This window comes from Chinchilla lanigera, unplaced genomic scaffold, assembly GCF_000276665.1.
Source record: "Chinchilla lanigera isolate Chin_1 unplaced genomic scaffold, ChiLan1.0 scaffold00036, whole genome shotgun sequence".
Classification (NCBI taxonomy): domain Eukaryota; kingdom Metazoa; phylum Chordata; class Mammalia; order Rodentia; family Chinchillidae; genus Chinchilla; species Chinchilla lanigera.
Window position 1 is genome coordinate 2,078,137 of NW_004955437.1, and position 21,300 is coordinate 2,099,436.

General features: G+C 63.1%; 1 protein-coding gene across 1 annotated transcript in view; it reads left to right on the top strand.

Annotated features, from left to right (window-relative positions):
- Itpr3 (inositol 1,4,5-trisphosphate receptor, type 3) overlaps positions 1 to 21,300 on the top strand; it is a gene marked incomplete at its 5' end in the record, with an annotated part of 50,928 nt that overhangs the window by 22,355 nt on the left and 7,273 nt on the right. The window contains 38 exon segments of the mRNA XM_005389506.2: positions 111 to 257; positions 438 to 533; positions 1,153 to 1,203; positions 1,362 to 1,504; positions 2,654 to 2,753; positions 2,835 to 2,995; positions 3,212 to 3,353; positions 4,616 to 4,777; positions 5,775 to 5,947; positions 6,237 to 6,356; positions 6,567 to 6,749; positions 8,033 to 8,284; positions 8,381 to 8,525; positions 9,000 to 9,141; positions 9,475 to 9,674; positions 10,588 to 10,717; positions 11,134 to 11,191; positions 12,173 to 12,338; positions 13,103 to 13,267; positions 13,346 to 13,408; positions 13,774 to 13,899; positions 14,419 to 14,541; positions 14,616 to 14,816; positions 15,362 to 15,613; positions 15,735 to 15,860; positions 15,939 to 16,064; positions 16,498 to 16,618; positions 17,312 to 17,502; positions 17,847 to 17,995; positions 18,116 to 18,224; positions 18,308 to 18,398; positions 18,510 to 18,679; positions 19,485 to 19,659; positions 19,772 to 19,956; positions 20,170 to 20,370; positions 20,500 to 20,610; positions 21,026 to 21,121; positions 21,239 to 21,300. Coding sequence (XP_005389563.1) covers positions 111 to 257; positions 438 to 533; positions 1,153 to 1,203; positions 1,362 to 1,504; positions 2,654 to 2,753; positions 2,835 to 2,995; positions 3,212 to 3,353; positions 4,616 to 4,777; positions 5,775 to 5,947; positions 6,237 to 6,356; positions 6,567 to 6,749; positions 8,033 to 8,284; positions 8,381 to 8,525; positions 9,000 to 9,141; positions 9,475 to 9,674; positions 10,588 to 10,717; positions 11,134 to 11,191; positions 12,173 to 12,338; positions 13,103 to 13,267; positions 13,346 to 13,408; positions 13,774 to 13,899; positions 14,419 to 14,541; positions 14,616 to 14,816; positions 15,362 to 15,613; positions 15,735 to 15,860; positions 15,939 to 16,064; positions 16,498 to 16,618; positions 17,312 to 17,502; positions 17,847 to 17,995; positions 18,116 to 18,224; positions 18,308 to 18,398; positions 18,510 to 18,679; positions 19,485 to 19,659; positions 19,772 to 19,956; positions 20,170 to 20,370; positions 20,500 to 20,610; positions 21,026 to 21,121; positions 21,239 to 21,300 — 5,414 coding nt within the window.

Below are 21,300 nucleotides of genomic sequence, written 5' to 3' on the forward strand. Positions count from 1 at the left end.
GAGAAAAACAAAACAAAAAAAAAGAGGCGCTGCTGGCCACGGCCTGTGCCTGGACTTGGGCGGGCCCTCGGAGGAGGTCTGTGTGTGCCCTGACCTGTTCGTGCTGCCAGGGAGACGTCGTGCGGCTATTCCACGCGGAGCAGGAGAAGTTCCTGACCTGTGATGAGTACAAGGGCAAGCTGCAGGTCTTCCTGCGGACCACCCTGCGCCAGTCGGCCACCTCCGCCACCAGCTCCAATGCGCTCTGGGAGGTGGAGGTGAGAGCCTGCCCCCAGGGCGCCCCCGCCTCCCCACCCTGGCAGCCGGGAGGGTGGGGTCTGCCAGGAGCCCGGGAGGCTCAGCACCCAGCTCCCTGCAGGTCTCCGGCCCCCAGGGTGGCACTTACGCCCTGCCCTGACCCCAGGCTGCCTTCCTTGCCCCTCACCCCTGCACCCCAGGTTGTCCATCACGACCCCTGCCGCGGAGGCGCCGGCCACTGGAACGGCCTGTACCGCTTCAAACACCTGGCCACAGGCAACTACCTGGCTGCTGAGGTGAGCGGGAGGCAGAGGGCATCCCGAGGGGTCGGGCCGTGTGCCAGGAGGGCCCTGCACACACGGCACACGTGGGCACCTGAGCCTGGGGCCCTGGCGTGGCTGCACTCATGCGCGTATTGAGCAGATACCAGAACATAAACGTGCAGCTGTAAGGAGCCAGATACCACCAAGCGCCTGGTGTGAGCCAGCTGCTCTTCTCTGCACTGGGAGTGGAGCATCAGCAGAAGTGCCACTCCAGCTGGGGGTGGTGACACATGTGCCGCCTGTAATCGGCACTTGGGGAGGCTGAGGCTGGAGGATTCCAAGTTTGAGCCCAGGCTGGGCAATTTACTGAGACCCTGTCTTAAAATAAAGAATAAAATAAAAAGAAGAGGCTGGGGGTGTAGCTCGGTGGGAGAGCACCCCGGTTTCAATGCCAGCCCCAGGCTGTCCACTTGCAGTGCGTAGAGGACATGAGTGTGTGTGTATATGTGTGTGTGCGACTATAGGGCCATTTGTGGCTGTCCTTGGGTGACACGGGCTTGGGAGCGAGGGTGGGTGCCCCGGGGAGGGCAGAGGCCCAGGGCTGTCCTGGGGTAACTGTGGTGTCCAGTAGCCCCGACCTGTGTTTGTCCAGGAAAACCCCAGCTACAAAGGCGATGCCCCAGACCCCAAGGCAGCAGGAGTGGTGAGGACCGTGGGCCTCCTGGGGAGCACAGGGCGGGGCTGCGTGTCAGGGGAGCGGGCAGGAGAAGGCCCCTGGGTGGGCTCCCCCGTGTTTTAGGGCCTGACTCGGGCTGCTGCCTGACCGGAGGGGCTGCTGCCTGACCTGGGGGCTCACGGCAGGGGGCCCAGGGCCGTGCAGGCCGCAGAAACGCCGGGGAGAAGATCAAATACCGCCTGGTGGCCGTGCCCCATGGCAACGACATCGCCTCTCTCTTTGAACTGGACCCCACCACCCTGCAGAAAACAGACTCCTTCGTGCCGAGGTGGGTGTGTGCCGTGTACCTGCGCTGTGGGGGTTCTGGGGACCTTCCGATGCTCTTGTTCTCTGTCCTGAGGTTCTTTGGCTTCTGGGGTCAGCTCAGATCTGCAGGCAGCTGGCCGTCACTGCCTGCCTGCCCTGTGCCCAGGCCTGGGTTCTGAACATGCTTGGTGCTGTCTTGTGCTCATTACCTTTTTAAAAGCCTCTTGTCGTCACAGGTTCAAGCCCAGCCTGGGCAACTTAGTGAGTCCCTATCTCAAAGTAAAAAATTCAAAAGGGCTGGGGACATAGCTCAGTGGTAGGGGGCCCCTGAGTTCTACCACCGTATGGATAGGGGCTTCTGTCCAGTGTCAGCGCCTGTCCCGCCCTTCCGGGTGACCGAGCACAGGCTGCCTGATAGTTTTTCTGGGTGTAGCAGCATGGGAAGCCCGAACATGGCGGGGAGCCCGGGCCCCTGGCCCTGCCAAGCATCAGTCCGGACCTAGCTGCATGACTTCCGGCAGTGGACTCAGTCACTCTGCCTCTGCGTTCTCATCTGGAAAGTGGGAATATCCAGTCCACCCACCCACAGGGCTTCGGGGAGGGTTAACTGAGACAGTGGACTCACAGTCTCTGGCCTGAAGGTCTTGGGGCCAGATGCATTTGAGATTCAGGTCATTTTTCATCGCAGAAAGATGATCTCGTAGCTGGACATGGTGGTGCGTGCCTACAATTCCAGCCCTTTGGGAGAGGCTGAGGCAGGACAATTAAAAGTTCAAGCCCAGTCTGGGCAACTTAGCAACTTAGTGAAATTTTGTCTCAAAGTTAAAAATATGATAATAATAAAATAAAAAGGGCTAGAGCTGTAGCTCAGTGCAAAGGCCCAGGTTTAATCCTGAGTCTGGCAAAAAAGAAAAGAAAAAAAGACGGTCTTGTATCTCATAATCAGATGAGGGTTTCTGCAAAGCACATGCCGTTCTACATTAAACGGGATAAACAGTCCGAGTAGCCTCGTTCGTGTGTGCGAATCCCGGCCCCAGGGTTAGGCCCAGGCTCGGACTTCCTCCGTGCGGCCCTGGCTGCGGGCTTCCCGGCCGTGCGGGTGGCCCTGCTGCAGGGCTGTCAGGTGCGGTGCGGTCGGGGAAGGCTGAGCACTCCCTGCCCCCGCCTGCAGGAACTCCTACGTGCGGCTGCGGCACCTGTGCACCAACACGTGGATCCAGAGCACCAACGTGCCCATCGACGTGGACGAGGAGCGGCCCATCCGCCTCATGGTGCGGCTGCCAGGCTGGGGCCGCGGCCGGGGCCGGGGCTGGGGCCGACCACAGCTGCCCTGCTGACCCCTGTCCCTGCAGCTGGGCACCTGCCCCACCAAGGAGGACAAGGAGGCCTTTGCCATCGTGTCTGTGCCCGTGTCCGAGATCCGTGACCTGGACTTCGCCAACGACGCCAGCTCCATGCTGGCCAGCGCCGTGGAGAAACTCAACGAGGGCTTCATCAGCCAGAATGACCGCAGGTGGGCGCGGGGAGGGCCGGGGACTTCCGGGGCTCGCGCCGCCCGGGTCGCAGCAGGAACCAGGCAGAGGGGGCTGGGACAGAAGTGAGGCCGATGCTATGCTAGGCCCTGTGCTTCGGCAGAGGGCGGTGAGGGGCCTCGTGAGTGCCGTGTCCGGGAGGGGTGGTTGCCCAGGCTCAGCACGTCACACCTGTCACCTGGCGTCCCTTTGCCCAGGTTTGTCATCCAGCTGCTGGAGGACCTGGTGTTCTTTGTCAGCGATGTCCCCAACAATGGGCAGAACGTCCTGGATATCATGGTCACCAAGCCCAACCGGGAGCGGCAGAAGCTGATGAGGGAGCAGAACATCCTCAAACAGGTGCCCGGGTGACGGGGAGCGTGGCGGCGGGGCAGGACGCCCGCGTGGCCGTGTGTGTGGCTCCCCGCTCTCCCCTGGGCTTGCACCGCCCCCGCAAGACGTGGAAAACGGGCGGCGGCTCGGGCGGGTGCTTACCTGAGTGCGAGGCCTGGGTGTGCGAGGCGCTGGGCTCCGTCCCCGCCGCAGAGAGAGAGGAGGAAGGAAGGGGATCTGTGGGCCACAGGGGGAGCCGCCTGACCCTGAGCACACAGCGGGGAAGCCGCAGGGCCAGGATTTGAACACAAGATGCTGGGTCCAAAACTCATACCTAACAAAATTATATATACTTTAAAAATTTTTTCTTAAACTTGTTTTGCAACACCAGGGACTGAACCCAGGGCCTTTGCCCTGAGCTACATCCCCAGTCCCCATTTTTTTTTTTTTTTTTGACTCACTAAGTCACTAAGTTGTTCAGTCTAGGCTTGAACTCGCCATCCTCCTGCCTCAGCCTCCCAAGGTGCTGGCATTACAGGCCTATAGCACCGTGAGTGGCTTATGCTTAGATTTTTTTTTTCTTTCAAAATATTTTATCATAAGAATTTTCAAATATTGAGAAGGTATTAAAGAGTGGATCAGTGATGGTGGTGTTATTTACCACTTTAGCTCACTGGTGACAGTTTTGCAGTCCTGGCTTTGTGTAGCCCTGTGTCTGCTGTCCCCCTTTGATCCGTGCATTTCGGCAAGAGTGCTGTGTACTGCGACATCCTCACCAGGCTCCTCCTGTCCTACATGTCCACAGCACCTTCACCACCTGAGAAAACCATCAGTAATACCAGTCCATACCCATGTCTCCAGCTTTCCCAGAATGTCTTTTTTTTAGTCAGGGTCTTGCACTATATAGTTCAGGCTGGCCTTGAGCTCATGGTGGTCCTCCTGCCTCAGCCTTCTGAGTGCTGGGATTATAAAATATCTTTTCAGTGCTTGATATCGATTTAACCAGGTTCCAACTAAGGTTTTTCATTCTGTTCTGCTGTTTTGTTTCTTTCACTTCTGTTCTAGAACAGTTTCTCATTCTGTCCAACCTGACTTGTAAAATCTGTGTAACTGCACCCACTTTCTTCTTGGTCAGGAGCTGGGAGTGAGGGTGACTAGGAGCGACTGCCCAGCTGAGACTCGGCTTGGGGTTCATGTCCTGGGGGCTTGGAGGGTTAGTCAGGACTCAGGGTCTCCAGGGTGCTGAGGGGTTGGGGGATAGGTGCAGGAGACCCTCCTTTTGTCCCTAGATCTTCGGCATCCTGAAGGCCCCTTTCAGAGACAAGGGCGGGGAAGGCCCCCTGGTGCGGCTGGAGGAGCTGTCGGACCAGAAGAACGCACCCTACCAGCACATGTTCCGCCTCTGCTACCGCGTGCTGCGGCACTCCCAGGAGGACTACCGCAAGAACCAGGTGGGCGCCCGTGAGGTCCCCAGGCCGTGCGGCACCCTGGACGCGCGCCATGGGGACATGGGACAGCCAGCTGCCTCCTGGCTGTGCGGCCTGCTAGGGCCTCACAGATGCCCTCCCCAGGCCTGATGCTCTGCTGGGGCCCTCTTGAGCTTTTTATTTATTTATTCATTTGCTGTCCTGGGGGTCGAATCGGCATGGAGCCCTTTCTTATTTTTGAGATTGAGTCATCACGCCTGGCTTCAAATTCTTCATTTTCAAGCAGAATTTTTTTTTTTGTCTTTTTGAGACAGGGTCTTGCTATGCAGTTCAGGCTGGCCTTGAGCTCACTTTGTAGCCTAGACTGGTCTCGAACTCACAATGATCCTCCTGCCTCAGCCTCCTGAGTGCTAGGAATACAGGTGTGCGTCACCAGGCCTGACCATGTTTTTGTTTTTGTGGTTTTTTGTTTTGTTTTGAGACCAAGTTTCGCTATGCATTTCAGGCTGGCCGTGAGCTCACTTTGTAGCCCATGCTGGTCTTGAACTCGCAACCATTCTCCTGCCCCAGCGTCCCAAGTGCGGGGATTACAAGCGTGCACCACCACGCCCAGCTGAAGCAGAATTTCTACTGCATCATCTTGCGCTGGGCCCACACACTAAGGAGCTGGCCCTGCCAGACAGTGGCCACTGCCTCTGAGGTTTCACTCTGGCAGGAGGCTGACCCGGGGCTAGATGGCTCTGCAACCACCGACCTGCCCTTTCCCACACCGCCACCGTTTTAGGGTGCGGGTCCCCCACTTGGGCTGTGTCCCCATCTTGGGGTCTGGGGAAGTGTTCTGGAGAAGAGCTGGGCTCTCTGTGTCCTTTTTTTTGAGACAGAGTCTTGTTGTGTAGCCCAGGCTGGCCTTGAACTCGAAGCACTCCTCCTGCCTCAGCCTCCCGAGTGCTGGGATTACAGGCTTGCGCCACCGCGCCTGGTCTGGCCCGGGGCCGCTGTGACCCCAGCCCTCTGCCCGCAGGAGCACATTGCCAAGCAGTTTGGGATGATGCAGTCACAGATCGGCTACGACATCCTGGCCGAGGACACCATCACCGCCCTGCTGCATAACAACCGGAAGCTGCTGGAGAAGCACATCACCAAGACGGAGGTGGAGACCTTCGTGAGCCTCGTGCGCAAGAACCGGGAGCCCAGGTGCGCCCCCCAGCCCGTCCTGCGCAGCGCCCGCCTGTGCTCCTCCTGCCCTGGGCTTAGAGCAGCCCCGCTGGGGGACCTTCCTGGATTCGGCCCAATCTAGCAGGCAGAGGAGTGACCCCAGCTAGAGCAGGGGCCCCAGATCCTTCCCAGGCGACAGGCATCGTGTTTGTGCGTCCCCTTTGCCCCAGGAGCCCAGGCAGCCGGCGGGGGAGCGGGAGCGGTCAGGGGCTCTTTGGGGCGAGGGGGCAGGAGCCTGAGCCCCGCCGGCCTGCTGCCGCCACCCCAGGTTCCTGGACTACCTCTCGGACCTGTGTGTGTCCAACCACATCGCCATCCCCGTCACCCAGGAGCTCATCTGCAAGTGTGTGCTGGACCCCAAGAACAGTGACATCCTCATCCAGACCGAGTGAGCTGCGGGGCGCTCTCTGGGCACCGCGGGGGCGGGCAGCCTGAGCTCAGGGCCTGTGGGGTTCAGGCTAGAAGGGCACCCTGCGCTCTGCAGACAGGGACCAGTGCTGCTGTGCCGGCTCTGTGCCAGGCCCTGGGGTGGCCAGGCAGGGCCCGGAGGCAAGGGTCCCACAGTGAGCGGCAGACGTGAGGCGTCCTTGGTCCGCAGGCTCCGGCCGGTGAAGGAGATGGCCCAGTCCCACGAGTACCTGAGCATCGAGTACTCGGAGGAGGAGGTGTGGCTCACGTGGACCGACAGGAACAACGAACACCACGAGAAGAGCGTGCGGCAGCTGGCGCAGGAGGCGCGGGCGGGCAATGCCCATGACGAGAACGTGCTCAGCTACTACAGGTGCGGGCCGGGGCTGAGTGCCAGCGGCGTGGGGGGCAGGCGGGAGGGTGCGAGGAGGGCCACGTGCAACCCCAGGAGCGCCAGGTGGCCCTGAGGCCAGGATCAGCACGGGGACCGGGCTTCAGAAAAACCTAACCTCAGCATGCTGGGAAGCTGAGGCAGGAGGACTGCAAGTTCGAGGCAGGAAGCTGAGGCACCCCAGGGCCTGGCACATGCTGGGAAGCTGAGGCAGGAGGACTGCAAGTTCGAACCAAACCTGGGCCGCTTAGTGACTTAGTGAGACCCTGTCTCAAAACAGAAAATAAGAGTTGGACGTGTAGCTCAGTGTGAAGGCCCTGTGTCCAGCCCCAGTACCAATAAATAAAATAAAACAAAAGAGAAAAGAAACCTGATCTGATAGCAGGTATCCGATGGGCCTCCTGACTGCCCACCACATACCAGCCACTGCTTTCAGCACCCACCGGCCCCTCATTCACCCTCCGCTCATCACCCTCCTTGTAAGCTGGGGAAGCAGAAGCACAGAGAGATCAAGGAGCTCGCCGGAGGTCACACAGTGTCGAGTCCCGCTTCCCGCTCAGGCTGTCGGGCTGCAGAGCTCACTGGAGTAACCTGGTCCCCAGGAGGAGGCCGGGATGTGACAGGGCCCGGAGCAGAGCCATCTCCCCGACCCATTACCCTCTGCCATGCAGGCCACACACACCCACTCTGCCCCCTCCAGCCGCCTCTTCCCTGCACGGGCCTATCCTGGCCGGGCCAGAGCGTTTTGAGCCAGAAGGGGACAGTTGCACTTACTCTTCATCACACACGTGGGCTTCCTGCCACCCTTACATCCGGGTGCTTCCCGTTGCAGTGGCCGGTGCGTTGTCTCACCAAGTCCTTCCGCCACTTTTTTTTGCAGTACTGGGAACTGAATCCGGGGCCTTCACTGGCTACATCTCCACTTTTTTTGTTTGTTTTTGTTTTTTTGAGATAGTGTCTCATCTATGTAGTCCAGGCTGGCCTCAAACTCAAGGTGATCCTCCTGCCTCAGCCTCCTGAGTGCTGGGATCACAGGCATGTGCCACCACACCCAGCACATCTCTACTCCTTTAAAAATTTTATTGTGAGACAGGGCCTCGCTAAGTCGCTAGGTTGCCCATGCTGGGCTTGAACTTGCCATGCTTCTGCCTCAGCCTCCCAGGCCCTTGGCCTCTTGGTGACCCTGGGCCCTCACCGAGCCCAGACCCAAGTGCTGGCCCCTCCCATAGCCTTGCCCGCTGCGCCCTCCCCTTCCCACCCTGCAGGTACCAGCTGAAGCTCTTCGCCCGTATGTGCCTGGACCGCCAGTACCTGGCCATCGACGAGATCTCCCAGCAGCTGGGCGTGGACCTCATCTTCCTGTGCATGGCGGACGAGATGCTGCCCTTCGACCTGCGTGCCTCCTTCTGCCACCTGATGCTGCACGTGCATGTGGACCGCGACCCCCAGGAGCTGGTCACACCTGTCAAGTTCGCCCGCCTCTGGACCGAGATCCCCACGGCCATCACCATCAAGGAGTGAGAGGGCGGCGGGAGGGTTGGGGGGCGGAGCGAGCGGGACCAGGGGTGGCACGCGGGACCCTCACGCCACCGCCTCCTCCTCCTCCGCCCCAGCTACGACTCCAACCTGAACGCCTCCCGAGACGACAAGAAGAACAAGTTCGCCAGCACCATGGAGTTCGTGGAGGACTACCTCAACAACGTGGTCAGCGAGGCCGTGCCCTTCGCCAACGAGGAGAAGAACATGCTCACCTACGAGGTGGGCGGCTCGGCGGGCTCCGGCTCCCCCACGCTGGGCCTCCGTCTGCACCCCGCTTTCCTCCCTGCCCCCAGCCAGCATGGGGGGGCAGCCACACAGATGGCCAGGACTCCCCCAGCTGTAGCCGTGTTTTCTTTCATTTTGAGGGTACCGGAAATTGAACCCCAGGCCCTTTGCCCTGAGCTACATCCCCAGCCAGTTCTGGATTTTTTTTATTTTGAGACAGTCTCAATAAGTTGCTGCTAAGTTGCCCAGGCTAGGCTCAAACTTGCGATCCTCCTGCCTCAGCCTCCCAGAGTGCTGGGATTACAGGGTTAGGGTGGGGGGTGAGGGGAGCTGTACACTTCCACACCCGGGAAAGGGCAGCGCCTCCACGTCCACATCCCCATCCCCGCTCGCTCGCTCTTCAAGCTTTGTCTCGGCCCCGCCCACCGCAAAGGCCCCGCCCCTCACACCGGCCCCGCCCCTCCTCAGGTGGTCAGTCTGGCGCACAACCTCATCTATTTCGGCTTCTACAGCTTCAGCGAGCTACTGCGCCTCACACGCACGCTGCTGGGCATCATTGACTGCGTGCAGGGGCCCCCAGCCGTGCTGCAGGCGTACGAGGACCCCGGCGGTGAGGCTGTGCGCCGCCTGGCCCCCCACTGCCCTGGGTTGAGCAGTCTCCTCCTCAGGCCCCTGTGACCTCCTCCTCCTGGCTGTGTCAAGGGGGGTCTGTGGGCTGCAGCCTGGGCTGGACCAGGGGGTGCCTGCTGGGTGTCATGGTGACCCCTGGGTCTGGCAAGTTGCTGTCGGCGCTTGGCTGGGGGGCACCCGCCCCATCACCTCCTCCAGGAAGCCTGCTGGGTTAGCCCTGGCCCTTCCTTGGCGAGCCTGGGCCCTACAGCTGAGGGGGACGGTGTGTGCACCCCACCTCCCCCCAACCGCACCCCCTCCCTGTTACCTGCAGGCAAGAACGTGCGGCGGTCCATCCAGGGCGTGGGGCACATGATGTCCACCATGGTGCTGAGCCGCAAGCAGTCTGTCTTTGGCGCCCCCAACCTGCCCGCCGGTGCCAGCGCCCCCGAGCCCCTGGACAGGAGCAAGTTCGAGAACAACGAGGCCATCGTGGTGATGGAGACCAAGCTGAAGATCCTGGACATCCTGCAGGTGGCAGGCAGGGCAGCCCTCCCCGAGCCCAGTGTCCAGCCCAGGAGGCCGCACGCTGACCGGCCGCCTGGCCCAGCGGTCCTCAAAGTGCAGTCCTTGGACTGGGGGTGGGAGCGCCCCCGAGGATCTGGTGGACGTGCGTCAGCTTGGTGGGGCCACAGTCTGTGAGAAACCCTCCAGCGACTCCAGTGTGCGCAGGGCCGGGCCCCATCTCCCACCTCCCCCTGAGGAAAGTGGGGGAGTGATGGCTTCTGCATGGAGCTAGAGATCAGAGATTTCTTCACCCCTGTTCGGGGCTCACCCAAGACTACCAGCAACACATGGGGAACGGTCTTGCGGGGTCCCGGGGAAGGATGAGAGCCTTGTGGTCACCATGCAATGGGAAAGTGCCCGCCCACATGGGGACCCAGCTGGCCCAGGGTCCGGTCGGGGGTCAGGGAAGGGGCTTCTGATCGTCCGGTGCTTCCATGCCTGTATCCTGAGGTATGGCCAGACCGTGCCCCGTGAGCACGGAGGCCGGCCAGGGGCAAACCCCGTGTCCTTAGGCCTCAGCTTCCCGTGCCCAAGAGCCCCAGGGTCTGTGTGGCAGCGAGGGTGGGATGACAAGAGTCGGCCATGGACCTGGGGAGTGTAGTTCCCTTTCCTGTCAGTGTCCTCAGGCCGGGAGACAGACCGGGTGGGCCTGTGGTGGGGGTGCCCCCTGCTGGGAGGGGCCAGGTCCTGCCGCTGGGGCAGAGCCAGCCGAGGGTCCCCTGGGCATCCCTGGGCAGAGGGCCTTGATTACTTTCCATCCAGAGCATACCTGAAGCCCAGGATGCTAGAGGCCATTCGCGGTCGTGTCACCCCTCAAGGAGCGGGAAGGGCCCCCGGCCGCAGACCGGCCCTCACACCGTCCTCCTCGCCCTCCCCGCAGTTCATCCTCAACGTGCGCCTGGACTACCGCATCTCCTACCTGCTGTCGGTCTTCAAGAAGGAGTTCGTGGAGGTGTTTCCCATGCAGGACAGCGGGGCCGATGGCACGGCGCCCGCCTTCGACTCCACCAGTGAGCCGGCTCGCCCCCTGCGGCCCGGGATGCAGGGACGGGGTGGGCATGGACTGCGGGGACTGCACCCTGCCCTGCTGTCTGCCAGCCCACAAATGCCCCTCCTCTGCAAGGCCCGGTTTGATTGGCACACTGAGGGGAAGGGCAGGAGTCCTCTACCCCTAACTGGGGAAACTGAGCCCAGAGGGGAGCCAGGATTTGTCCAAAGTCACAGCCGGGCAGAGGCTGAGCCAGACGGGGACCCTGGTCGCCTACCTGCAGGGGTCCGGGTGGCAGAGATCCGGGCTGTGTCCGCCCTGGAAGTGGCCGGCCGGCGGGCTGGCAGGCGAGGGGGTGCTTCGGGTGTCTCTCTGCTCCCCACCTTTCCTGGGTGTAGGCCTACCCTGCACCTCATCTGCCCCTCTTGCCCTCCACAGCTGCCAACATGAATCTGGACCGCATTGGGGAGCAGGCGGAGGCAATGTTCGGAGTGGGGTGAGGCCAGGGGGCAGTGGGGCTGGGCTGGTGGTCCCTGGGGACCTTTCCTGACCAACCCCTGGGGCCTGGGACCACGTGGGCTTCGGGCATCCACGTGGGCAGGTCATCCCCTGCCTCTGCACCGGGCTTGGGGGAGCCGCTGGACAGAGGTCCCCTGTCTCGGGAGGAGGTGTGGAGTTGTGCGCTCAGTCACTGCCCTGATGGGCTGATTCTGAGCCCTGGCCCTTGTGGTGTCCAGCGTGGTCACGGACCCCTTCTCAGAAGGCATTTGAAATTAATACAGTAAAGTCCAGGAGATCCCAGAGGACCTGGTGGCATCGAGCCATAGTTTTCACAATATCAAGGAAGACAAATGGAAGCTACCATGATACATGTGCCTCTGAATCAGCACCTTAACTATTAATTAGAACTGTTAATTAATTAATTAATTAGAACTGTTCCTGCCGGGTGTGGTGGCGCACGCCTGTAATCCCAGCACTCAGGAGGCTGAGGCAGGAGGATCTTTGTGAGTTCGAGACCAGCCTGGGCTAGAAAGTGAGCTCAAGGCCAGCCTGAACTGCATAGCGAGACCCTGTCTCAAAAAGACAAAAAAAAAACAAACAAACTGTTCCTGGGAGGTGGAGGTGTAAAGGGCGTCTTACGGTTCCCACTGACGGCTCCATGGCACTCGGGAAACGTCTGGTTTTTACTGGGGACCCTCACCAGGTACACGGCACTGGGCCTCACTGAAGGAAGTGCTGCATTTGGGTCGGGTGTTCTCTCACCTCTGTGGGGCCTGTGTGTCCGCTAGGAGGGTCTCTGCTTCAGGCGCTTGCTCAATCGGGGGCAGCCCCAGGGACACAAGGGGCCCTCGGGAGGCCCAAGCAGTGGCTGTTTGCACAGCGATGGGAAATAGCAGCTTTTGACCACACGTCTCACCGGGCCCCGCTGCCAAGGGGGCCGGAGAGAGCGCCGGCCCACCTCCGCCCCGCCCCGCAGGAAGACGAGCAGCATGCTGGAGGTGGACGACGAGGGCGGCCGCATGTTCCTGCGCGTGCTCATCCACCTCACCATGCACGACTACGCGCCGCTGGTCTCGGGCGCCCTGCAGCTGCTCTTCAAGCACTTCAGCCAGCGCCAGGAGGCCATGCACACCTTCAAGCAGGTGACGGTCCCCTCGGCTCCCGCCTCAGCCCACGCCGCGCACTGAGGTGAACGGTGGCGAAGGAGCTCGCGGCTTGGGCGGGGCTTGGGGTGCACATGTGGGGTTCTCGGTCTTGCCCAGGTCCCCCAGGGTAAGGGCCGTCGTGTTCTGGCCGCCTGCGGCTCCCCCTGCCTGGCTTAGTGGCTGTGTGTGCTGCGGCCCCTCGCAGTAGGCAAACCATTCTTGGGTGAAGAGCTGTGGGAGGCCTGGCGTGCATCACCCGGCCCTGCCGAGGCCCTGGGGTTTGTCACCGTGGTGTCACCGTGTCCCGCCCTCTCGACAGCTCTGTGTGAGATGCCTCTGCTGCCTGGGGCTGGCTCTTAACCGGGGTGCCGTGTGAGCCAGGCCCTGAGGTTCTCTCAGTCCCCATGGGAGTGGGTAAATCAAGGCACAGGGAGCTTCGTAGGGAAGATGGGAATCAGACACAGGCCCTGGTTCGGAGTTCAGGTTCCTCTTAGCCAGTGCCCAGTGACGCCCGTGTCAGCCGGTGATGGAACCACGTCCTGTGGCAGCCACGGCAGGGAGCGCAGGGAGGCCCGTGGCCATCAGGGAAGGCTTCCTGGAGGTGGCGAGCTTTCGGCAGGGCTGTAGAGGCTGAGGAGCCGGTGATGTGGCAGGGTGGCACTGGGAGAGGCTGGCGCCCGGCCCGGGGAAAGTGCCGGAGCTCTGTGAATCACCGTGAGGCGGGGGTGCCGTCCACGAGCCAGGCCCACCCCCACCCGCAGGTGCAGCTGCTGATCTCGGCCCAGGATGTGGAGAACTACAAGGTGATCAAGTCAGAGCTGGACCGGCTGCGGACCATGGTGGAGAAGTCAGAGCTGTGGGTGGACAAAAAGGGCAGCGGCAAGGGCGAGGAGGGCGAGGCGGGCACTGCCAAGGACAAGAAGGAGGTGCGTGGGCAGGGAGCTGGGCAGGGTAGCCCTTGAGGGCCGGGCAGACTGTGACCCTGGGCCCGTCTCTGCCCCCAGGGGCCCACAGACGAGGAGGCCCCGGGCGAGAAGGGCAGTGAGAACTACCAGATCGTCAAAGGCGTGAGTGGCTGGCGCGGGACGCGTGGGCCGGGGCTGGGCTCCGCAGGGCGGCCTCGCCCGCCTTCTCCCCTGTCCTCTGCGGAGACATCTTCCAGCTTTGCCGGTGTGTTAACAGCGGCCCTGCCAAGGGCCAGACAGAATTATTTTAAAGCTGAGGGAACTTAATGAAATTCCATTTCACCATCATACCGTTCTATTTACTTTTATGGGTGGGTGGAATTGGGTCGTTGGCGCATCCCTGGCCTGCTGGATGGGCTGACTGAGCAGCGTGACCCCCCTCCCGTCCCCTGTGTGAGCTGGGGTGGGCCGGCATTGGGGAGCTGATGGGGATAGAGGGGGCCCTGGGCTTACCTGCCTCCCCCCAGATCCTGGAGCGGCTGAACAAGATGTGTGGGGTCGGGGAGCAGATGCGGAAGAAGCAGCAGCGGCTTCTGAAGAACATGGATGCCCACAAGGTCATGCTGGACCTGCTGCAGATCCCTTATGACAAGGTGACCTTGACCTCCGACCTCTGACCCCCCCCCCCCCAGCAGCTCCATGGTGAGGCCTGACCCAGCCCATCTGTACGCCGGGTCATAGTGCTGGCCTTGGCGGGAGCCTCTGTACAGACCTGCACCCTGACTCCCCTGGGGCCTGACTCCAGTCTTAGCGTCCTCCTGGTTGCTGACCTCCGCCCCCAGCCTGACCCACCTGGACTGTGGTTTCACGCGGCTCACCCCGCGGCTGCACTTCGACCGCAGCTCCTCCCGGCTCCCTCTCAGCCGCCTTCCCTTGGCCCACGTTGCCCTGACCTGACCCCAGCCTCCCTGGGCCGGGGGCTCTCTAGCGGCCTCGTTTCACCCCGATTTTTTCTCCCTGGCCTCACCTCACTTGGCCCGGAGTCCAGTCGTGGGCTCCTCTCCACCCCTGGCCTGCGCCCCTCACCCTTTCCATCCCAGCCGCCCCACGCCCGCTCAGGTGGCCCGGCCTCCCTGTTCCGGGGGGCCCAGCACCTTCTCCCGTGCACGCAGGGAGACGCCAAGATGCTGGAGATCCTGCGCTACACGCACCAGTTCCTGCAGAAGTTCTGCGCCGGCAACCCGGGCAACCAGGCCCTGCTGCACAAGCACCTGCACCTCTTCCTCACGCCTGGGGTGAGCGTGCGGGCCTGGGGCGCCTGCCTGTGCGGGGCGGCGCCGGACCCGTGCTGATGCCCGCGTGCCCGCAGCTGCTGGAGGCAGAGACCATGCAGCACATCTTCCTGAACAACTACCAGCTCTGCTCCGAGATCGGGGAGCCCGTGCTGCAGCACTTCGTACACCTGCTGGCCACGCACGGGCGCCACGTGCAGTACCTGGACTTCCTGCACACCGTCATCAAGGCGGAGGGCAAGTACGTCAAGAAGTGCCAGGACATGATCATGACCGAGGTGAGGCGCCGGTGGGCTGAGGAGTGGGGAGGGAGAGGCAGCCCGGAGGCCTCACGGCCCCACCCGCTGGGAAGGATGCGATCTGGGCCTGCAGAGGGCTGCAGGGTGTGCCCCACAGGGTTTAATTCTGCACTGGGGCCGGGTGTGGTGTCGCACGCTTGTAATCCCAGCATGCTAGGAGGCTGAGACAGGAGGATGGAGAGTTCGAATCTAGCTTGGGCATCTTTAGCTTAGTAAGACCTTGTCTCAAAATAAAGTGTGAAAAATGCTGGGAAGGTAGTTCAGTGCAAAGGCCCTGGGTTCAATCCCCAGTACTGGAAAAAAAAAAAAAGAGATAAACAAAAATCTGCCCTGGAATCCCAGAGGGGAGGGACCGGGCTGCAGGTTGAGATGGAGGATGTCCTGGGGTCTTGGCAGAGTTGCCGCTCGGGCAGGGAGGACGTCCCCGTGGGCAGAGCCCCAGCCTCTCCCTGGTACCTATGTGCAGGGGCAGCGGGATCCAGGGCAGCTGGACTGAGGGATCTGCTGCTGTGTGCCCCCTGCAGCTGACCAACGCAGGTGACGACGTGGTCGTGTTCTATAATGACAAGGCCTCGCTGGCCCACCTGCTGGACATGATGAAGGCCGCGCGCGACGGCGTGGAGGACCACAGCCCCCTCATGTACCACATCTCCCTGGTGGACCTGCTGGCCGCCTGCGCCGAAGGCAAGAACGTCTACACGGAGATCAAGTGCACGTCCCTGCTGCCGCTGGAGGACGTGGTGTCGGTGGTGACGCACGAGGACTGCATCACCGAGGTGGGGTGGAGGGTGGTGCCTCGAGGGGCCAGCAGGGAGGCGGGGAGGTGGGTGGGCCGGGGCCTGTGCAGGAGCGGGACAGCGCGGCCCTGCACCTGCCTGACCTGTCCCCTGTGCCCAGGTGAAGATGGCCTACGTGAACTTCGTGAACCACTGCTACGTGGACACGGAGGTGGAGATGAAGGAGATCTATACCAGCAACCACATCTGGACCCTCTTCGAGAGCTTCACCCTGGACATGGCGCGGGTCTGTCCTGCGGCGCCCCGGGGCGGGACCGGTGGGAGTGGGGCCCACGCACTGACCCCGCGGCCTCTCCTCACCCAGGTGTGCAGCAAGCGTGAGAAGCGCCTGTCTGACCCCGCCCTGGAGAAGTATGTGCTGACAGTGGTGCTGGACACGATCAACGCCTTCTTCAGCTCCCCGTTCTCTGAGAACAGCACCTCGCTGCAGGTGAGTGGCTCTGCCTGGCCCAGGCTGCCTCGGCTGGCTTTGGTGTAGGGGAGCAGGGCCTGAAAACAGAGCTGTTGTTGCGTGGCAGTGTGTGGGGATAACAAGTGTAACAGTTACCTGTGCTGTGTAACGAGTTGCCCCAAGTCCAGCTGATAGTGGAAAAAGCATCTATCAGCTCACAGTGCCTGTGGGTCAGGAGTGGCAGTGGGCACGGTACTGTCAAACAGGAAGTCCTGCCCAGGGGCTAGGGACAGTCCTGGGGTGGCAGGGGACGGTGTGCAGCATTCACTCAGCCAAGACAAGGTGGCAGCTTTCTAACAGGCACGAAGGTACAGGGTGGTGGGTGAAGGTCCTGCGTACCCCCATCTTCTGGGCCCTGTTGCTGGCCCTGGGGGACCCCAAGCTGCAGCAGGCATCATGCGGCCTCTTGCAGACACACCAGACCATTGTAGTGCAGCTGCTGCAGTCCACCACGCGGCTGCTCGAGTGCCCGTGGCTGCAGCAGCAGCACAAGGGCTCCGTGGAGGTCTGCATCCGGACCCTCGCCATGGTGGGTGAGTCTGCCTGTGCCACAGCTCCACACCAGCCCTCCCCTCCTCGCACCCCAGAGCTGCAAGGCGCCTGCCCTCACACTTAGCATCTCATCCCTTGGCGCCTCAGGTGGTTGTCAGCAAGTCCCCTCCAGTGGGGTCCACCTCTCTGAGGGGGCAGCCGAGTGGCACTGTCCAACTCAAGGGCAGTGCACTGTTTTGTTTACACACAGTTCTGGCAGTGGGGTGGCCTGGCCAGTTTAGGGAAGCAGGGGAAGAGGAGCAGGACAGAGGAGGGAGGAGGCCGGCGGGGTCAGGTGGCACCAGAGGCGGAGACTGCCTGTATGTGCCTCTTCTTTCTTTTCTTTCCCGTCCCTTCCCTCCCTCCTTCCCCACCTCCCCATCTCCCTTCTTCCCCCTTTTCTGCAGTACCAGGATTGAACCCAGAGCTTGCACCCTGGGCTACATCTCCAGCCTTTCTAGAACACTTTTTATTTTGAGACAGGATCTTGTTAAGTTGCCCCAGCTGGGCTCACACTTGGCATACTCCTGCCTCAGCCTCCCAGAGTGTTGAGCTTCCCGTTGTGCACCCCCATGCCTAGCCAGATTCTTCTTACCCCACCCGGGGAAGAGAGTACCTCAGTCCCTCGAATGGAGCCAGCGGGGTCCTCACCCTCGGTGCAGTGTGCCCTGCCCCCTGACCCCCGTCTCCCCCAGCCAAGGGCCGGGCCATCTCGCTGCCCATGGACCTGGACGCCCACATCAGCTCGCTGCTCAGCAGTGGGGCCAGCTGTGCTGCAGCCGCGCAGCGCAACACCGCCAGCTACAAGACGGCCACGCGCACCTTCCCCCGCGTCACGCCCACCGCCAACCAGTGGGACTACAAGAACATCATCGAGAAGCTGCAGGTGGGCGGCCCGCCCCTTCCCCGCGGGCCTGTGGGGGTGAGGGGAGTCCGGGGCTGCTGGTAGGTGGGTCTGGAGCCCCTGCTTACCCCGCACACTCCGTGCCGCCTCCCAGGCCTGGAACAGGATGAGGCTCGGAGAGGGCAGTTTGCCCTGGGTCACACGGAGCCAGAGGAGGGGCCAGAAGGGCCAGGCTGGGGACAGGCTTTGTGGGCGCCTGTGGCCTGGGGCAGGGCCCTCCGGCAGGGCGGGCACTGTACGGGCTGCAGAGTCGGGGCGGGGTGGCCATCACGACGCGTCACGCCAGGCCCTCGCTGGCAGTGACCCCGCCCGCCCTGCCTGCCCAGGACATCATCACCGCCCTGGAGGAGCGGCTGAAGCCCCTGGTGCTGGCTGAGCTGTCGGTGCTGGTGGACGTCCTGCACTGGCCCGAGCTGCTCTTCCTGGAGGGCAGTGAGGCCTATCAGCGCTGCGAGAGCGGCGGCTTCCTGTCCAAGTGAGCGAGTGCCGGCTGGCCGGGCGCGGGGCAGTGGGGACGCGGTGGCCTGGGCCAGGGGGCCCCGTGGGGGACGCGTAGGAGTGGGGGGGGACGGTGCGAGACAGCCGCCTCCCGCAGGCTGATCCAGCACACCAAGGACCTCATGGAGTCGGAGGAGAAGCTGTGCATCAAGGTGCTGCGGACGCTGCAGCAGATGCTGCTCAAGAAGAACAAGTATGGCGACCGGGTGAGCGAGCGGGCAGGCGGGGTGGGTGGCGGCTGGGGCCGGGCCAAGGGCCGCCATGGCATCTGACGCCCATCCTCCCCCAGGGCAACCAGCTCCGCAAGATGCTGCTGCAGAACTACCTCCAGAACCGCAAGTCCAGCTCGCGAGGGGACCTCCCGGACCCTGTGGGCTCTGGTCAGTGCTGCCCGCCCCGCCCCCGCCTCCTGCGGCCTCCTCTCCCCCGCCTGGGCCCTTCCTCCCCTCTGCCACCCTGGCAGCCCTCCCTCAAGTGCGGCCCTCCTCCAGGCCTGGACCAAGACTGGTCGGCGATCGGGGCCACCCAGTGCCGGCTGGACAAGGAGGGGGCCACCAAGCTGGTGTGCGACCTCATCACCAGCACCAAGAATGAGAAGATCTTCCAGGAGAGCATCGGCCTGGCCATCCGCCTGCTGGACGGGGGCAACACGGAGATCCAGGTGCGGGCGGGGTGGCTGCATGGTGCTGGGGCCACTTCCCGCCCGGGAGGGGCCGGTGTGGGAGGGGCATGGCTGCAGGCCTCCCCTCCTTCGGCATCCCGCCAGCCCTGCCCCCCCTGGAAGCCTCACCAACTGCTTGAGCCCCGTCCTCACATCTGACCGCCAGCACCGCGCGCCCTGCGCGCCCGCAGCATGCTAGGCAGAGAGGGTCAAGTCGTGAGAGGAGCCGAGCCCTATGTTCTTGGTGCGCACACCCTAGCGGGGACGCGGGCAGTGTGGAGAGCAGGGTCAGGCCAGGCTCCGAGGCAGGGTTGTGTTGCAGGGAAGGACGGGGACAGACACACACTCACTGGCCGGAGCGGGTGGAGTGCAGAGGACCTGGGGTCGGAGGTGCCCAGCCATGGTCTGGTCTGGAGGGCACTGAGGCTGTGGCTTTTGTGCTCGGGGAGGTGGAGCTGTTGCAGGTTTGGGGTGGCACTCAGACATCCTGGGGATCCCCTGGCTGCATGGGGGGAGCAGAGAGGACCAGGGGCAGCACCGGGGCTGGAGAGGGCAGTGCAGGGCTCTGCCTTGCACCGGGCAGGGTGCCCTCCGGCCCTCACCTCCCTGCCACCTCTGACGGCCCGGCTCCCACCCCCACCTCTTCGGGGGCCCGAGTGTCCCTGTGTCCTCCAGCCTCAGTATCCACGGGGCGCGGAGGGGCCCTGCTTGTGCCGTCTTTGCTCCTGCCACATGGGGTGGGGCCCTTAGAGCCACTGCGGGCCAGGCCCGGTGCTGAGCTGTTCCCTCCGCTCCTGCGCCCTAGAAGTCCTTCTACAACCTGATGACAAGCGACAAGAAGTCTGAGCGCTTCTTCAAGGTGCTGCACGACCGCATGAAGCGGGCCCAGCAGGAGACCAAGTCCACGGTGGCCGTGAACATGAACGACCTGGGGAGCCAGCCGCGTGAGGACCGGGAGCTGCCCGGCCCTGCCGCCAAAGGTCGGGGCGCAGGGTGCAGAGCCAAGGGCTCACGGGGCGTGGTGTGCAGGGGTGGCTCGGGAGGGGACGGGCATGCGGTGTCACCGTCTCACCAGGCCCCCCGCCCCCGCAGGCCGCGTGGCCTCCTTCTCCATGCCCAGCTCCCCGTCTGGATACTCGCTGGGCCCCAGCCTGCGCAGGGGGCACGAGGTGAGCGAGCGTGCGCAGAGCAACGAGATGGGCACGTCGGTGCTCATCATGCAGCCCATCCTGCGCTTCCTGCAGCTGCTGTGTGAGAACCACAACCGCGACCTGCAGGTGAGCATGCGCCCGCCCCGGCCGGTCCCCACCACGCAGCCGGCGTGCCGACCGCCACCCGTCGCACTGAGGGCACTGTACCTGGTGCCCATGGCCTGGCTGGGCACGGCTGCTCCGTGGCTGACTGCCCCGCGTCGTGACCTTGCGTGAGCCACCTCGTGCCCCCTCCTGAGGCTCCGCTGGAGCCCGCCACGCCCACCTTCTGCTCCGCAGAACTTCCTGCGCTGCCAGAACAACAAGACCAACTACAACCTGGTGTGTGAGACGCTGCAGTTCCTGGACATCATGTGCGGCAGCACCACGGGCGGCCTGGGGCTGCTGGGGCTCTACATCAACGAGGACAATGTGGGCCTCGTCACCCAGACCCTGGAGACCCTCACGGAGTACTGCCAGGGCCCCTGCCACGAGAACCAGGTGAGCGCACGGCTGCACGGCAGCGTGGATGCGTGGGGGGCTGGCGGAGGGGCAGGGCGGTGGGGGGGCGGTTGAGGGCTCTGGGGCCACCCTGAGGAGTCCGGGCTGGTCCCCACTGCCTCCTGCTAGACCTGCATCGTGACGCACGAGTCCAACGGCATAGACATCATCACCGCGCTGATCCTCAATGACATCAGCCCCCTGTGCAAGTACCGCGTGGACCTGGTGCTGCAGCTCAAGGTGGGGCCGGCGGGGAGCGGGCACGTGCGTGTGTGATGCGCGTGCGTGACCTGTGTGTCGAGCGCACGCGGGACTGTGATGTCGGCATCCTGCGGGAGCACGAGCTTGGGGTGGTGTGTGGAGGTTACACGTGTCACGGGCACGCTGTAACCCGCGAGTGCCTGTGTGAGCAGACACGCTGGCAGGCACTTGCTGCGGAAGTGAACGCGTCGCGGGCGCACCACAGCTTCCTGCCGTCCGTGGGCCTGGGGTGTGAGCATGTGTGCCGCAGGGTGTGGCGGGCACGCAGCCCCTTCTCAGCAAGCCTGGGGTGGAGAAGGTCCTGGCAGACTTGGGGGCTGGAGGAGCGAGAGGAGGAGGTTGTGGGGCGTATAGTGGGGCCCTGAGACTGTGGCCTGTGCCCCCTGCCCCCCAGGACAATGCCTCCAAGCTGCTCTTGGCCTTGATGGAGAGCCGGCACGACAGTGAAAACGCTGAGCGCATCCTCATCAGCTTGCGGCCGCAGGAGCTGGTGAGACTGGGCTGGTCCCGGGCACGAGGATGGGACAGCGGGTGTGCTGGGGAGGGGTGAGAGCCCGGCTGGCCCCACTGCCCAGGAAAAGGCATTCGAGCAGGTGCTGCTCCCCAGGTGGACGTCATCAAGAAGGCCTACGTGCAGGAGGAGGAGCGTGAGAACTCCGAGGTGAGCCC